General features: G+C 37.6%; 2 protein-coding genes across 3 annotated transcripts; one reads left to right on the top strand and one right to left on the bottom strand.

The window, feature by feature from the left end:
* Positions 1 to 16: 16 nt before the first annotated feature.
* LOC140810594 (cleavage stimulation factor subunit 77-like) lies at positions 17 to 17781 on the bottom strand. Of its 2 annotated transcripts, XM_073168437.1 has the most exons (23): positions 17457 to 17781; positions 16598 to 16689; positions 16421 to 16483; positions 14273 to 14382; positions 13934 to 14034; positions 13414 to 13475; positions 13166 to 13306; positions 12093 to 12221; positions 11735 to 11781; positions 10920 to 10983; positions 10154 to 10274; positions 9900 to 9958; positions 9728 to 9796; positions 8996 to 9136; positions 8734 to 8798; positions 2607 to 2703; positions 2145 to 2204; positions 1732 to 1884; positions 1496 to 1562; positions 1311 to 1412; positions 694 to 843; positions 417 to 602; positions 17 to 327 (listed from the first exon to the last, which is right to left on the bottom strand). In XM_073168437.1, the coding sequence occupies exons 1-23, from the start codon at positions 17497 to 17499 to the stop codon at positions 143 to 145; spliced, it is 2307 nt and encodes a 768-aa protein (XP_073024538.1). In that variant the 5' UTR covers positions 17500 to 17781; the 3' UTR covers positions 17 to 142. The 2 variants fall into 2 exon arrangements, with proteins under 2 accessions (XP_073024538.1, XP_073024539.1); XM_073168438.1 differs by lacking the exons at positions 16598 to 16689; positions 17457 to 17781 and having other exon boundaries at positions 14317 to 14382; positions 16421 to 16484.
* Positions 4342 to 5915, top strand: LOC140810595 (uncharacterized). Its single transcript, XM_073168439.1, has 2 exons — positions 4342 to 5611; positions 5656 to 5915. Exons 1-2 carry the CDS (start codon positions 4342 to 4344, stop codon positions 5913 to 5915), a joined length of 1530 nt encoding a protein of 509 aa, XP_073024540.1.
* Positions 17782 to 18687: the final 906 nt, after the last annotated feature.

Below are 18687 nucleotides of genomic sequence, written 5' to 3'. Positions count from 1 at the left end.
TAACGAGAACGTGTAATTAAGGAAAAAAAAGATTTTATTTTATTGATCGACCAAAGATGTTTTACATGGATACAGATACAAAGGAAATCATGCTAACTATAAATTACAGACAACAATTTCGTAAAACAAAATACAGTATCCATTAACCGGAGCTTGCAGAAAGGTCACCGGAAAAACCACTCCCATATGAAGCAGAACCACCATATGATACAGATCCGCCACCTCCTCGTGAACTGGTTACCCGAGCTTTCTGCAATTGCCGAATCTTGAAAGCATCTCTAGGCAACGGTTGGCTTTGTGTAGTAGAAGTGTCATCATCTTCTTGCCCTGTGAACATAAGAAATATTTGTGATCAATTCTTTTGCGTCATTTTTCTCCTCAAGAATGAAAGCAAATGAAGTAAATCGTTAGCGCACTCTCAGAATCTTTTCTTTTTCCAGAAAGTCTGCCCCCCTGCTTATAATTGTTCGAACCAGATATGTTGCTGGTACTTGGAGCAGATCCAACTTGCAACTGTGGACGCGCCACAGATACCGCAGTTGCTGAAGTTAGATCGCTTTGCAAACATATGGATATCACAAAGTCAACATCAGGAGATGGGCCTAGAATTGAAGCACCAACAATTCATGATTAATCAACAATAGATGATAACCTTCGGTGACATTAGTTGCAAGGGATAAGTTCAGTAGATACCATCAACAGCTGGCAAATTTGCAGCAAAGTTCAATAATGCCGGAGGCAAAACTTTAATACTGCCATTCAACGGATTTAATGCTCCTCCATTACTCAACGTATTACCAAGTAACGTGCTTGGGACTCCAGGAAGCACAGGGGCAGCAGTTCCTGAGAAATCCACTAACTTTTGAAAAATGAAACAAAGATTACAATCAAATTTAAAATCTAAAACAGTAAGTTTACCAACATGGACATCCACAAAAGTAAAGTTTTCCACGGTTACAAGTCATTCTTCTAAAAAAATGAGGCACGATATTGGTAATCATTTTGGAATTTAACCCCATCTAAGAGAAGATGAATCTTACATGTACATTATATTTATACATATTTTTTTAATACAATTTTAAAGCAAAGGGAAGATTACCCAAAATTTTGGTAAAGGAGGAAAAAAATACGGACTCGGTGTCAGGAACTCAATCACTTATCTGAACGTAAAGGTTGTTACAGAAAAGTACAAAGGATTTCACAGAATCACTTGAATCATAGAAACAGGAAATCGCCACTTTAAACTTCTAGCTTTTGTACCAAACAGATCTACAAATGGTTGACCTAAAAATGATAAGAAAATGATCTACCAGGCCTTTGAGTCGGACCATAAATCACCATTCTTGATGTATCTGGATACACAATTTTCCCAAGGTAGTTTGAAACATTTGGAGTTCCCGAAATGCTCCTATCTGCATTTGCAGTAGCAAGAATGCAAGATCAGGTGTGCAATGATAGTCCATGAATAGCAAGACGAGTATAATAATTACATCACCTGAAGAACTAGCTCCATTAGGAGGAAGATGAATTTCAATCTTCTTCTTGATATTCTTAGAGAGCCACTAAAAGAAAAGGAATGCAACTCTAATCATTCTTTACATGTGAACAAAAAAGGTGATAAGACTTATTTTCTCAACCAATGCAAGTGAATATTAAAATTCATTTGTTCCACCGTATTTTTGAGACAGGAGCGAGGGTAAATATTAAAATCATTGAGATTACACAAAGTACCTCTTGCCGAGTTAAATGATCCAAGTCTTTGGCTGAGCATGGCCACAGATCCATAAAACTATAACGAGATAAAACATCTTGCAGAGAACTCTCCAAAACGGATTCTCCATCCTCTCCCATACGAGACAATGCTTCTTTCCTTCTTTGTTCAACCTATAACAGTTTATATGAAAGCTCGGATCAGATAAAAATATATGTGGCTACATAATAACTCACATTTTTTTATCAGTCTTATAAAAGTAGTCAACAATGATCATTTTTTGCTTTAGTCTAAAAAAACCTGATTATATTTTGTGAATCGAAACATGGCACTGAGCCATGCAAAGCTAAATCATCCCACCAATAAACAAAAATAAATATATGAAATAATGAAACAAGAACTTCACATGTAGGATGCACAAGAATAAAATTACCTTTAACATGCTGGCAAGATCTCCATACGTTTGCTCAAACTGGCTAAATCGTTTCCAAACCTAAAACAAAATAACATCCTTTTATTGACACAATATGATCAACAATTATTTCTTTTCATCTAATTCCTCAATGGTGATCCATTTTGAAGGCGGTAGTATAAAACCAAAAAAAAAAAAAGAAAGAAAAAAAAATCATGGCAAGGTATCCAATATGAACTGTGGTTGCTTTAAGACAGTATTATTGGTTTTAAAAGAGTGGGGAACTAAAGAAAATCTGGGCTGTGGAGATCATATTGCTGTAGCCGAAGGTTAGATTTTTATAATAACAACTTTGTGATTAACATTTGAGCAGCTTGTTAATCAGCCCTAAAACTAATTCAAAATTGCTAGAGAGAATATTTTCAAAATCAACAATAAAGTATCAAATTACAAAACAGAAAATCATAGAAACTGCAGCAGAACCTCAACAGTTTCATCTGGTGGGAGCGAGCTCAAAGCTCTTTCAAACAAAGCACGAATATTTCTATCATCATTCAAACGGCACAAGAAATCAGCATATCTGCAATATAAAACCATCAAAATAAAGCCTCAATCATTATATATGACAAATAACGTAAAAATGGTCTAATAGCCTAAAGGGCTCAGAAAACAGTTGAATACAAAATATTTCGTTTTTCTTGTCCTGTATTTTGTTCAAACAGTTTAAATAGCATGAAAATTTGACATTTCTTTAAGTACTTTCAGTGCTCTAATTGTGTTGAATCTGCTGCATACAGTGTTCTAAAAATCGGCATAGGCGGCCAAAAATTACTTTTTTTAAAAGAAAAAATTGGGCTTTTAATTTAAATTAAAAATTCAATTTAAAAATGAAAAGAAATTTTTTTATAGGTCTTGAACCAAAAGTACAACAAATAATGTGATTTGTTGACTTGCCCTAACACACCAATATTCATCTTATCAAGTCAATACCGTGGAATCCGCCTAGCGGCGCCTAGTCTCCGCCAAGGCGGCAGGCGCTGATCTAGCGTCTGACTAACTCTTAGCAAATTTTAGAACCTTGGTTGTGTCTTCTAATATACAACTAAATGACCACAACTTGACATGTTGGCAAATGTGCCATCAACAACATAACATGAGTAACAAACGTTATTTAACACCGAGACAAAGATTACCAAGAAGGCAAGTCAACCTGGACTAGATAGACCGAACATAACTGGGTGTAGCCAGATCTACATCAGACCAGCCCATGAACAGAGCTGATAAAAATTATTTGCTTGATTTCTTAAATTTAACAAGGATATTGTCACAAACATTTCCGCAGGCCAAACACCACAGGATAGGCCGAAAGATTTTATTTACAAGAGATTCACGCACGGCCGATTTAAGCCCAGGGATTAGAATCTTTTCCTTAGCTGTTTGATTTGTTTTCGATAGGATTTGGTTCTTAGGATCGGGTTTGTTAGCTTTTCATTTTTAGGATAGGATTTGGTTATCATCTTCAGGGATTTGGTGGAGCTAGGACTCTTTTGTATATATATTCATTCAAAGTTGAATAAAAGGATCATCGTTTTTTTTCCAGCATAAACAAATATTCCGAGATCGCGAGGTTCTCTCTATCGAGCCTCACCCGTGTTCATACAATAGGTCGACAAGGACGAAAGTCCAACAAGACTAATTGGAATCTGGATTTCCAGGTTTCCGCTAGCAAGAGACCCGTTACACGATCCTTATCTAGAGAACTTGACAAAGTGGTATCAGAGCCAGGTTGTAATGGGTGACTCGGCCATCTCAAAACAATTGGATGCATTCATGAAAATGTATATAGAGGACAAGAAAGCACAGGATCTGATTCAGCAAGGGTTTCGAGCACAACTAGAAGAGCTATCCCTTTCCTTGGCAGCTGTTCGAACAGAATCCATGCAAAATAATGATATAGACAGCAACGCGAGGGGCTCAAGCGATTCTCGACGCGGCGGACCAGAGAGGGGAGAAAATTTTTTCGGAGGGCAGCACTATACACGGCTGGACCTCCCTCGATATGATGGGCTGGCCGATCCTCTCGGGTGGCTCACCCACTGTGAATTTCTCTTCAGACATCAGAACCCGCCGGTCCACGATCGAGTAGGGATCGCAGCATTTCATTTGGAGGGTGATGCGCAATTATGGTTCCTGAAGGTGGAAGAAAACAAGCCCCAACATGACATGGAATGAATTCAAAGAGCAATGCCACTTACGTTTCGGCCCAATCCTACGCTGCACCAAATTGGGAGAACTATCTAAATTAAGACAAACGAGTTCCGTGGAAGACTATCAGAAGAAGTTCGAACACTTAATGGCGAGAACGACCAACCTATCACAAGAGCAGCTGGTGGAACTCTTTATTAGCGGACTACATGAGGGCATTGCAGCGGAGGTCCTCATCCATCTGCCGCTGGACTTACCAAGGGCAATGCGCCTTGCGCGGTTATATGATGTGCGCTTTGGTGCGCGTTTTTCCAACACTACAGCCACTACCCGACGTCCTACTGCCCAACCACCAACGGGTCCATTTATCCGGCGATTAAATCGCTCCGAGATGGAGGAACACAAAGCAAAAGGGCTGTGTTATAATTGCGATGAATTATATCTCCTAGGGCACCGCTGTAAAAGGTTATTTTGGATAGAAACAGTAGAGGATGAAACACACAAGGATGACCAGAACCCTCCTTTTGATGAAGAAGAGCCAGTGGTTTCGATTCATGCTTTAACAGGACCACAGGGGGCGCAAACCATGCAAATCAAGGGATCAATCTCACGCAAATCACTCCTTGTCTTAATTGATTCGGGCAGCACGCATTGCTTCCTGGATAAACCATTGGCTCAGAGTCTGGGACTCTCAATGGAAACCAAATCCACTCTCCGGGACTTGGTGGCAAATGGGCGACGAATCCCATGTGCAGAAATATGTCATAACGTGGTTTTAAGATTGGGAGAACATAAATTTTGCATCGATTTCGTTATTATTCCCTTGGGTGGTTTTGGGGCGATTCTAGGGGTCAATTGGCTCCAACTGTTGGGACCCATTCAATGGGACTTCAGCAAAAAGTGTATGCAATTTTTGTCCCAGGGACAGCAAGTTACTCTTCAGGGAAATGCCAAGAACCAGCCTAGATCAAGTGGCCAGCTCACCACCATACAAGTGCAGAAGGATTTGGATCATGATCTCCACGGTCTTCTCCTAGGATTTTCAGCAGTCTTTGAAGAACCTTCGGACCTACCGCCCATCCGTATCTTCGGTCACAAAATCATTCTCGAACACGGGACGAGCCCCATTGCTGTCCGCCCGTATCGTTATGCACATTCCCAGAAGGATGAAATAGAAAGGCAATGTACCAACATGCTTTCCAAGGGATTTATTCGCCACAGTAGTTCGTCGTTTTCCTCACCAGTCATCCTAGTTCCCAAGGCAGATAAAACTTGGAGGTTTTGTGTGGATTACCGAGCTCTAAACGCTAAGACAGTCAAAGACAAGTTTCCTATACCCATCATCGAGGAACTATTGGACGAATTATTTGGCGCTTCTTTCTTTACAAAACTCGATTTACGAGCAGGGTATCACCAAATTCGCATGGATGCCGGCAGCATTCCCTTAACAGCATTCCGAACACATCATGGGCACTACGAATTTGTGGTTATGCCATTCGGTCTCACCAACGCGCCAGCTACATTCCAGGCTCTCATGAACTATGTGTTCCAAGCCTATCTACGGAAATTTGTTCTCGTATTTTTTGACGATATTTTGATTTATAGCCCTACATGGGAAAGTCATCTACATCATTTACACATAGTTCTCACTATGCTACAAGCAACACCAGTTGTTCTTAAAACTCTCCAAGTGTTTCTTTGCTCAACCGGAAGTTGCATACTTGGGCCATGTGATCTCACAATCAGGGGCTAAAGTTGATATGTCCAAAATCGAGGCCATCGCAGATTGGCCACAGCCAACCTCACCAACAGCTTTACGTGGGTTCCTTGGTTTAACAGGATATTATCGCCGTTTTGTCCGGGACTATGGATTGATTGCTGCACCGCTAACCGCTCTACTTCGGAAAAATTCCTTCAAATGGTCCCCGGAGTCCACCACGGCATTTGAGAAACTCAAAAACGCCCTCACTACAACACCGGTTCTCACCCTTCCGAATTTTTCCAAAACCTTTGTTGTGGAGTGTGATGCGTCGGACTTGGGTATTGGGGCCGTACTCCAGCAAGACGGATGCCCTATTGCTTTCTTCAGCCATTCATTCGCCCAACACCACCGAAAATTGCCAGCCTACGAGAAAGAGCTCATGGGTTTAACACGTGCAATTCTTCATTGGCGCTCGTATTTTTGGGGCCAACCTTTTGTCGTTCGCACCGACCACTACAGCATCAAGTATCTTCTAGAACAACGGATTGCAACGCCATCCCAACAACGCTGGCTTTGCAAGTTATTGGGGTTTGATTTCACCATCGAATACAAGTCGGGAAATTCTAATATCGTAGCAGACGCCTTGTCACGCCGGGAATCAACGACGATATGCGCTACCGCTGTCTCCATGCCATCTTGGGATTTTCTAGACGATATTAAAGCCGAACACGCACACTCAGATGAAATTCAGCAACTCATTACATCCAATACAGGCGCTACTCCACGGGCCAATTGGACTTATGCGGAAGGGCTGTTGCTGTATAGGGCACGTATATTTTTACCCCAGACTTCCCCATTGATCTCTCGGATTATTGGGGCACTGCACAATTCTTACCATGAAGGGTATCAAAAGACTTTCCAGCGAGTGCATCGCGACTTCTATTGGGCAGGCATGCGACACCAAGTGAAGGAGTTCGTGGCCTCTTGCTTGGTTTGCCAACGGAATAAAGTTGAACATCTTCAACCGGCAGGCCTCCTTCAACCCCTACCGATACCTCACCAGGTCTGGGCAGATATCTCGATGGATTTTGTGGAGGGACTCCTCTCTTCGCATGGAAAAAGTGTGATATTCGTGGTGGTAGACCGTTTCTCAAAGTACGCTCATTTTATTCCAATCGCTCATCCTTATACTGCTGTATCAGTGGCCTGCATATTCTTTGACCATGTGTTTAAACTACATGGCCTACCCGAATCCATTTGTCAGTGATCGGGATGTCACCTTCACGAGTTCATTTTGGAAAGAGTTGTTTCGCTTACAAGGGACCAAACTTTGTTTCAGTTCTTCTTACCACCCTCAATCGGATGGACAAACGGAGGCTGTTAATCGAGTTTTGGAGATGTATTTACGTTGTTTTACAAGCGACTACCCGAAGAAGTGGGGCGAATGGCTCGCCTGGGCTGAATATTGCTACAATACAAGCTTCCATTCGTCATTGCGTGCCACTCCGTTTGAAGTCATTTATGGGCGGCAGCCGCCTAGACTCTTATCTTACTGTCAAGGGGTAGCTCGCCTCGAGGCTGTAGAGCAGGCACTGATGTCTCGCGACAGGGTACTCCAAAACGTCAGGGAACGACTACTACATGCACAAAATCGGATGAAGGTGCAATATGACAACAACCACCGTGAATTACAGTTCAATATCAACGATATGGTATTGTTAAAACTCCAACCGTATCGCCACTTAAGCCTATCAGCACGAGCCAATCGGAAGTTATCCCCGCGATTTTATGGACCTTTTAAGGTGTTGGAGCGTATTGGGTCAGTGGCATACAAACTCGAGCTCCCAAATTCCGCAAAAATGCATCCCGTTTTCCATATATCATTTTTAAAACCATTTCGGGGCGCAGAAACATGTGAGTCCACACTTCCGGCCCTTCCTTCGGGAGAACAACTACCTACGCCTCAAGCTATCCTCGATCAGAGAGTTCACAAGGGCAGAACGGAGTTGTTAATTCATTGGCAAGGGTTATCGGTTATCCCCAGCTGAAGCTTCATGGGAAGATGTGTCATTATTCACCGGACGTTTTCCAGCTTTTGTGTTTGAGGACAAACACCAATCTCAGGGGGTGGGTGATGTCACAAACATTTCCGCAGGCCAAACACCACAGGATAGGCCGAAAGATTTTATTTACAAGAGATTCACGCACGGCCGATTTAAGCCCAGGGATTAGAATCTTTTCCTTAGCTGTTTGATTTGTTTTCGATAGGATCGGGTTTGTTAGCTTTTCATTTTTAGGATAGGATTTGGTTATCATCTTTAGGGTTTTGGTGGAGCTAGGACTCTTTTGTATATATATTCATTCAAAGTTGAATAAAAGGATCATCGTTTTTTTTCCAGCATAAACAAATATTCCGAGATCGCGAGGTTCTCTCTATCGAGCCTCACCCGTGTTCATACAATAGGTCGACAAGGACGGAAGTCCAACAAGACTAATTGGAATCTGGATTTCCAGGTTTCCGCTACCAAGAGACCCGTTACACGATCCTTATCTAGAGAACTCGACATATATAATGTTCCTTTAAACTTGAAAAGGGGTATAATGTTCATATTTTACTCGGGCAGAAACATCATTCATTCTTTGAAACAGAGCATGTTCTCCGTTAAACTAACTTCTTACTGAGTAAATTGTAAAAGAACTCACTCAAGAATATAGCCAGGCTCATGCATAAACCGTTTTAAACCTGCTTCAAAAATATTGTGTGCAACCTGCAAAAAATGTAGATAACTGACTAAAACTAGCAGGCAATTTGAATGCATGTATTGCAACTTATTCAGTGATAATATTTTCTCCAGCTTTGAAATAAGAAGTTAACAGGAAATAAATACGCTAGCATATGCAGGCGAAGGAATTAATAAAGGTAAAATGCTGATTTTAAAAATGTTAAAGCTAAAATCAAGTATACCTTGGAGTCCTTATCAAGACAAAAGGCCATCATTGCATATGCAACATACACATGGTAACTGCAACTTGGAGATTTCCGAGCCTCCAGAAAGTATTTGCGAGCTGCCTCCACTCCTTCGGTTCTTCTAAGAAATCGTATGAACTGCAAAGTAAAACATTGTCAGTTGTAACCAATTCAGGAAGTTCAATCTGTCGACATTTTAGCACTAGCTACTAAATACAAAACACTGATAGATGATAAGCCGTGCTCGGGTACTTAGGAGTTGGCAAACAATCAGTAACAGTAAAATGATACCTAGTTCACCACAAGGAAGCTAAAATAATGTCCAGAGTCCAACCTAATCAATTATATGGAATCTGACTTTTTTTTTGCGTCAGTTGTGAAAATAGAACCAGTCGGCAACTAATAGGTGTTTGAAATGTAATGGCCTACCTCTGCTCATATCAAGATTCAAGGCTTTCGATAGCAAGGGAACATAAAGTTAATCACTGTATTCTAAAATATAGATACAATATAAACTTTTAAATCCATGATCTTAGTATCTATCATATACTGAAGTCAACCAGATAAGATATGACCTGATCAATGATTCCAAATCACAAACAAATGACAGTTCTTTTTGAGTCTTGTTTTGTTATCAGCCCATATCTCAGTGACATACAGGTAGGAGAAGACTCTTTCCTCCACCATTTTCACATAATGGAAAGTAAAAGAAATAAGATATGCTCATGCCTGGATATGTGATAAAGCTGTTGCATTCAAACCATCCCCAAGGAGGAGCTCATAAACCTTCTTTGCAGCCTGCAAGGCAGCGCCACGGTAAGAAATAAATGGAATGCCAATTATAATTTATTATGTAGTTGAATGTCTTCAAACAAGCGAATGCATGTCTCATATATCAAACCTGAATTGCTCCATGAGATTCTTCTAGCTCAGCATAAGCATACTTTAGCATTTCTGAATCTGAAAATGAAAACAATAATGAAAATACCGAATAAGAAATAGCATAAAGTGGTCTTGATAAGAAAGAGAGACAAGCTAGAGATGTACATGTAAACAATTTTGCAAGATGCGTACAGCCAAACAAAAAAAAATTCTTGGACTCGTGTACAAAATTAAAGTCACAATTGCATTTTTTTTTAAAACTGAGAGAAATACCAGGAAGAGCCTTCAGTGCTCGCTGGAAAACTTTAACTGCAGAGTCTGTGGAACCACTTTTTGCATGCCATTGGGCATAGTCGTACCATATATCAGGGTAATGATATAAATACATGAGGCACTAGAAATCAAACGAGTTAGTAGTCTTCCCTTTTCGCTATGCCCATAACTTACAAATTATTTTAAAAAAAAACAATTATAATTTTTTTAAAAGCACACATAAATCGAAACTGAAAAACCATAATCGGAAAGCACGCTAATCACTGGATCTCAACACAGATAGTGTAAAGCACAGTCCACTTAAGTGGCATGTAAAAGTAAATCAGGAAAATATCGAAACATTAAGAACAGCCATGCTATTTCATATGCTTGAAGGTGATACAAGATCCATGTTAAGAACACAAAATTATGAAACAATTCATGAGTCATCATGAAATTCAAATATGAAAAGACTCGAGCCAAAAACACTCTTCATTTATCAGCATGCATCATTACAGCAGAATCGTAGTCTGATAGAATATTTGAGCTGGGGAGATGTTCTAACAAAGCACATATTAAAACACGTGTCATTGTGTAGTAAACAAATAAAAGTTAGAAAGTCTAAACATTTAGCAGGTTTCAGTGTGAGATTTATCTCAAACATAGAGTATGTGAAATTTCTTCTTTGTTTTCTTTTTTTTTCAGTATGGAGCATGCGAAATTTCTAACAAAGAAAGAAAATGCTAGAAGGCATGAGCACCTCCTTTAATGAGGTTAAGCATGATACCTGCTCAAAAGCAAATGCAATTCTTTTATTTGCAGAAGCATTATCAATCCTCTGGGGGTTGCCTCTGTAAACAAAGTCACACAAATTTAACTAAACTTAGCTTTCATGATGTTAGTACCCTGATTTGTCCAGACGTATAATGATCCCAAGCAACAAAAGAAAGTAAATGACATAAAACAAGCAAAAACTAATTTCTGCAAAGAAAAACACTAATAACGATGAAAAGGACGACTGACAAAGATGAAAGATTCAAAAAGCACATTCTGGTTCAACATGAAATCAATGATAAAAGTCTGAAAAATATTATGTCATGTGTCTAAATATACAGAAGATACAGCAATAAATCATAAACATCAAAGACTCAACCTCTTCCACGCCAAAATGCTCAAGAACAAAGGAATCAAGCCATTAACTATAAATTTTGCCTGACTAAAGGTATCAGGAAGCTACCCATCCAATACTAAGGCGCAAATGTCACCAAGCATGAACGACTCTGTAATTGGGTAAAGTATTTAGTAGCATTTACACCATTGGTACAGCCAGATTGCAGAATTATCATCTTAAAAATACTAAGTTCAAGAAATTCAGGGAAGATAATCCTCTATCGAGGCAACGATACAAACAAACCAATCGCCAATGCCAAAAAATAAATAATCGGAAACGTGAAATCTGAGCACCCTGCATGTATATAAAACCTCTAAATTTATTGGATGAATGTACATAGATTTGAATCCCTCACATTTACACTGCAATATAATTACTAATAATTCCAATTTACGAGGACAAACATAACAACAGTAGAGGCGTCGGCTTACTTCTCAAAGCTTAATAACTTATTCCATGCCATCCATTGCATTTCCTCCTGAAAAGTGTATAGTTTCACCAATTTTTAATTTAAAAACAATAAACTGACGAGAATGAAAATCTGAACACCACAATCCAAAACATTACCAAATTCTACATATGTATATGTAATCAGCTGGTTCGTGCACAAATACATAGTTATAAATACATGCATTACTATTCCCAACACGTTGAAGTGTTTGAACCTTTTGACGACATTTTTCTCAGCCCGCTGACCAAGAACCACTCAAGTAACTAAGACCATCTTTCTAATAAGAAGAAAGAAAGGTGGAAAACCATCCATGATATATATTTGGGGTAAAATAATACCTTAGGAGAACCTGAAGGAGGAACAGCTAGCATATTCCAATCAATTTCATCTACATACTTCTTCCGCTCCCTGTAAACAGCCTTTGCACTGTTATATTTTGGTTGATATTCAGACAACAACCCTTTTGCCTACAAGATATATTAATCATGAGATGTAACAACTTCCCTTCACAATTACTTTCAAAAGCATGACATACCATTACAGCAACAACAACACACATAATCCTTTATCCCACTAAGTCAGGTTGGCTATATGGATCCTCTTACACCATTGTGCACCTCAAGATAAAAAAAAATTAAACAGATTCCACTGAAAAATGAAGAAAATCTTAAGAATATTTTCTGATTCTGAAAGCTAGAGGTTTGCCAAATACTCATGTGTGTAAAACTCTGTTTTAATATACATCCCTTGCAGTCTTTTTTCTTCAATAATTATGCCTAGAGTTTGCTAAAACGAAAATATGAACTTGCTAAGAAATCTCATCCAAAAGATATGATAATTTGCGGGATAAGTTGTCATACTAACTGTCTTGATCTCTTTGCTATGTACTCCTTTTTAATGATTATAACTAAACATATATGGCGATCATTAAGGTAGTCTTATCATCTCCAATAATAAAGACTTTGGATTGAGACAACTCATGTGTGTTCGTATTTTTTTGATAATATCACCCTCAAATAATTATTAAAGGCATTACAAGTAAATTATATCCACGAATACAAGCCTAATTGTTAGTAATCTCTCTGTATGTTTCAATTAAAAAATACCGCTTGCCAAACTAACACATTAAATTAGATCTTTAAAAATATTAACACGATATATTACATTAAATTGACTCAAAGTGCACATCTGGTCACTGTCAATATGATTACATGATATCAGAATGATAAAAAAAAGTTCAATATGCTATAATCATCTTATAGTGATATGTAAGCTTTTTAACAAGCAGAGTACCCAGAAGAGCAGCAAACAACTTATTTCCTGTTGCTGACTTCTGATCGGAGCTTTTACAAAGAAAACTATCACATGTTGTAAGTCTACCATTTACGCTGAAGTCAGAAACTAATTCTACCAGAGCACGGCTAACTGAATTTTCAAAACTCTCATAGTCCCTCCAGAGCTGTTCAACATGATGAGTAGGCAAAACGATAGCCCTTTGGTATGTCTTGCGTATCAAAGTCATCCTCTGCGATTCCTCTAGAGTTCTTTGTGCCTGCTCCATTATCATACAATTGGGCACACAAAATAGTGAATTTATTGCATGAAGAGACAGCAAATTAAGTACTTTGACTTTTGAGCATGGACATATAATAATTGTACCGGCAAGGATTTTAAATATGCAATATATTCCAACCACACAGGACCAGATGCAATGTCAGCCCCTGAAACAAATAGAATGAGCTTAATTTCGCTGAAATAAACATAGGAATAGAGAACATTTTTAACAGGTTGAGAGGTCAACAAACTTTTGTAATCACTAATATCAAACAAACCTTTTTTTTACAATTTTTTTACCAAAATATTCAACATGTAATTGCAATCAAATAACAGCATAAACAAGTCCAGCCTAAGTTTTACGAAATCAATTCATCAAGGTCATATCAAACAAACTTGCTGAAATTTCAGGCAATTTTTATCCTTGAAAAAAATTAGACAAGACCCAGGAATTCTCACTACAACAAGAAGTATGGACACATCAGTTGATTCCATCACGAAGTTTAAGAAATGGCCTTCAGGCAGTTCAGATAAAGATTGACTCAGGACTAGAGCAGTTAGATGAACTTTACTTTGTGGATTCACTGTAATATTACCACAGGAAGATTTTGGGAATTTAACATACCGACATAATTAAGCATGAAATCAAATGCATTTTTTGTCTCTTCCTGGCCGTCTATTCCTCTCTTGTCATTAACTTTCCTAATGAAGCGGATGTAGCAGCGCCTGAAATTGACATCGTGAAAGCATGGTAATCATCATCAAGTCAGTTTAAAAACAGGTAAATAAAATCTAAGCAGCAAATTAGGAGACAGTAATAATAAGATGCACATTGTATAATGCTACAACTATAATGAGTACAAAATCAGTGAATAACAGCAAGATCCTCAAAAATTATTATCGATTGATCCCTCCCAAAGCCAACACAGCAATCAACTAGAGAGAAAGTAGAACATATATATACCAAAGAGGAACTTGCAAACAATTCAGAAGGCAACGACTAAATACTTGTCTGGTTGCTTCATCATCATTCACAGCCATGTGTGCTTCTACAAACTGCTTCCAAAATTTTGCCTGCAAGTAAGTGTAGGAAACTTGGTCACCTACTGTGTTATCTAGCAAAAACAAATGTGTGCTAGGAAGAATCTCAATAGTTTGAAATAAATAATGCAACACGAAGAAAGTATATCGACAAGGTTAAAAGCATTTAAACTTCCAGATACATAATAGCTATTTCTAATTAGAGAAACAAATAGATGATATTCACAGTAGAAATAGGGGACTACAGGTTGTACATCAATAATAATAGAGAATTGAAAAAAGAAAACTAAGATATCAAGCATTAAACAGCCATGACCAGTAACTGTGGAAACAGGAACTTTTTGTGAAATTGCAACAGACATTGCTTGCCTTCTGGTAGACCTGTTTTTATGATTCTCGGGCTTGTTTTTGTCTAGGCCCAATATAGTAGGTCCTGTATTAACGTTGGAGTGCATAACATGTACACAGTAAAGTCTCTATCGAATGTGTGCAACTCTTTACGTCTTTCCTCTAGCTATTCATGGAATAGAACTTTCAATTATATATTCACCAAAAAATTCATCAGAAAACATCAGGCATACACATATCCACATTTTATATTTTCTGCACGATATATAACATATATCACACCTAAAGGTATAGCGGAATCGATGGAGAAGATTTCAAGAAATTTTTTATGGGATGGAGTGGATGGAGATGTTCATAGCCACTTGGTCGCGTGGAACCATGTGTGTAAACCGAAGGGAAAAGGGGGATTTGGTGTTGGGAATATTATATTGAGAAACAAGGCATTGCTGGGAAAGTGGTGGTGGAGATTTTATGAAGAAGGAGGGACATTGTGGAAGAAAATAATCGTAAGTAAATACGGGTTACAAGAAAATGGGTGGGATGCGGAGTTGGCAAGAAACATCACGTTCAGGTGCCCATGGAAGTTTATTTCCCGATTATACCTGACTTTTAAGCTTAGAGCTTCAGTTAGAGTCAGAGGAGGTAACAAGGTTAGATTTTGGGAAGATAGATGGTTGGGGATTCTTCTTTTAAAGATATTTTTCCAGCTTTATTTCAACTATCAACAATTCACAATCTACCTATAGTTCATTTTGTCTTTTTTGATAATGTCACGTCTACTCATTCCTGGGATTTTCATTTTAGAAGGGCTGTGAGAGATGAGGAGATTGTTCAGTTGTCCAAGTTATTAGGGGTTTCAGATTCTTTTAGGTTAGTTGAAGGGGTAGATGATTTTCTTGAGTTGAGAGGGGATTCTTCGGGTATTTTCTCTATTAGATCCTTCTATGACTCTTTTTTTCCACATACTCGCTTTCCCGTTTTTCCTCTTTTTCATGTTATTTGGAAAGTTCCAATCCCAAAAAAGATCCAGCTATTTTCTTGGACAGCAACTCAGGGTAAGCTACCGACCTCGGAGAAGATTCAAAAAAGATGGCCCTCAATTGCTTTGTGCCCAAACTGGTGTGTGTTGTGTAGAAATGAAACAGACACTCAGGATCATATGCTCATCCACTGTTTATTCACAAAGAAATTGTGGGCTAGAGCTTTGCAAGAGCTTCGATTGGTTGGGTGATGCCTAAGTCAACAAAGGAATTATTCTATATGGATTTGGGGCAGCTTACTGGTACCAAGGGAAGAATTTTTTGGCAAGTGGTGGTTCATTTCATATGCTGGACGGTGTGGTTGGAAAGAAATCGAAGAATTTTTTATGACAAAGAAGAAACTACAGAAAAGTTCTGGGAAAAAATCAAGATCAACATTGCAATGTGGATTGAAACTCATCAAGAATTTAAGAATGTTTCGATTTTAGATTTATTGAGAGATTGGGAATATGTGTATGATTAAGATAAATTTGATATTGTGATCTTCATGATGACAGTGGACCACTAGTCCACTTATGTACTCTTTCTTATGTTATTATTAATAAAATATCGTTTCTTATAAAAAATATATATATCACACCTAAAACTTATTTTACATTATAATGCTGGTATTATTTTATAACATTCACCATGCAATTGATGTTATATAGCTTTGAGGATGAGATTATGGAGAAAGGGGTTACCGCTGTGGGGAATGTGGTCAAGAGTTGCTCATATATGGGCACCGCTTCTGAGATTGGCAAACGCTGAAGAAAAATTAATAACACAATAAGTCACATACCATATATCATAAACAAACTCAAGTGGGAGGAAAAACACACATCCATGCACCCACGAAAAAACAAACCAAACAATCTTACCAATGCCTCATTTCCAAGAGCTTCAGCGGCTTCAGCGTTGTACTTATCAGACATAATGTTGTCTTGTGTCTCGTTATCCTTCAACTTCCAGCCTTGTAAGATCAACAGACCAAACAACTATCAATTTTGAATGCAACAAGAATAATTTCTAATTCCAGTAAACAAAAGTTTCCAGTTTATTGAACTACACAAGCATGAGGTAAATAATGGAAACAAAAGGAATGGTTCTGAAGATTCGGTACACGAGCACCAGAAACACGTATATGATCCACATTACGGTCTGAACCGACCAGATTAGGGTTTATCAAGAATTACAATCCCTGTTCTTCTAAAGTTGGGGTTGTTTTGAGTTTTAACGATAAGAGAAACAGTTAAAATCTTACGACATTTTATGAGTAATCAGGAAGCGATAAGAAAAATTCCCGTCAATCGATACATTCCAATTTATTATTTGTTTTGAGAACGAAATATTCCGATTAATGAGGTGCATTAAAGATACAATTTAAACAAGGGTGGTCTTCAAGATTCTGCTAGAACAAAACTTACAAGAAACAGAGATAAAAATTGATAAACAGTCTCGGTCGTCATGAGTCTCATCACCCAATTGAGGAGTACCAAGAATCACATTTGAGAGCCTTTAATACAACTACCCCATTCTTCTAGTTTGGTGTTATTTCAGCAATTAAGTGCAATAAAGTATCAGTTTTACTCCATTTGACGACGAAATTGGGAAAGAACAAGAAATTTTTATTGATTCCAGATAACAGAGATACACCAATTAACAGAAAGTAAGCAAGATTGAATTAAAGAAACAGTTCAACAAAGACAGTGATCAAAATTCTGTGGAAAAATATATTACCAGAGAGAGTTGTAGATTTTGATTCTGCGGTCCCGTTGCTCATGAGTCAGTTAGGGTTTATCAAGAATTACACATCGAAAAACTTAATTTAACGATTCTTGATTTCGTCGCACTGTGGCCTTAATTTTCACAATTAAGTGAAAGAAAGTAGTAAATCCAACTCAAGCTAATGGCGGATTAGAGAATAATTAGAAGGGAAACACAGGAGAATGGAGAAAGGCGCCAGTAGACGACGGCGGAAATTTGATTGGTGGCGGATTAACGGTTCCGGGTAAAGTACCAGGTCGTCTGGCCCAAATATAAATATAAAGAAAAAAAAATTCAAAAAAAGGAAACAATATTGATGAAATTTGTTCAAATCCTTAAAAAATTTAAACAGGTAATATATATAATAATCTATAATATATATACGTTATATACACAATATCTGATTTTTAGTGTCATTGTCTGTTATAATAGTTATATATATTAATAAAGTGTTAAAATTTTAATGTAAGTCACATGTAGCTAGGTGGTCAGAGTTTTGTTTTTCCAATCATGGAATTATATGTTTAATTTCAATTTGAGTCTTTTTTTTATTTTTTTAATTCATATATCAAAATTGCAGTGTAGTGTCTCATTATTTCTTATGATTACATTTTGATCATCATTTAAATATAACCAAATTAATTATAAAAAATATTGTACAAACATTCAATGCGTGCATCGGTGTATTAATATATATATATATATATATATATATATATATATATATATATATATATATATATATATATATATATATATATATATATATATATATATATAAGTCTAGAGTAGGTTTTTTGTGATACGGTCTCACGAATCTTTATCTGTGAGACGGGCAACCCTACTGATATTCACAATAAAAAGTAATATTTTTAACATAAAAAATAATATTTTTTTTCATGAATGACCCAAACAAGAGATTCGTCTCACAAAATATGACCAGTGAGACCGTCTCACACACATTTTTGTTAAAAGTCTAATATATGTGCCATTTTAAAATTAGTGGGCCAATATCGAGTTTGGAAAAAAAAAACTATTTTTATCGTAAATAAACCGATGCAAGAGATCCTCATCACCATCATTATTCCGACAATTTCTTTATTGCTCAGGCCACATGATAATTTCTTTTAATTTTGTTAATTAATGTAGTAGCCCGAATCCTATTTATTTAAATAAACATGATTAAGTATCTTTAATTAAGTAA

Source organism: Primulina eburnea, chromosome 13, assembly GCF_022965805.1.
Source record: "Primulina eburnea isolate SZY01 chromosome 13, ASM2296580v1, whole genome shotgun sequence".
NCBI lineage: Eukaryota > Viridiplantae > Streptophyta > Magnoliopsida > Lamiales > Gesneriaceae > Primulina > Primulina eburnea.
This window is presented reverse-complemented; position numbering and strand designations above follow the sequence as displayed.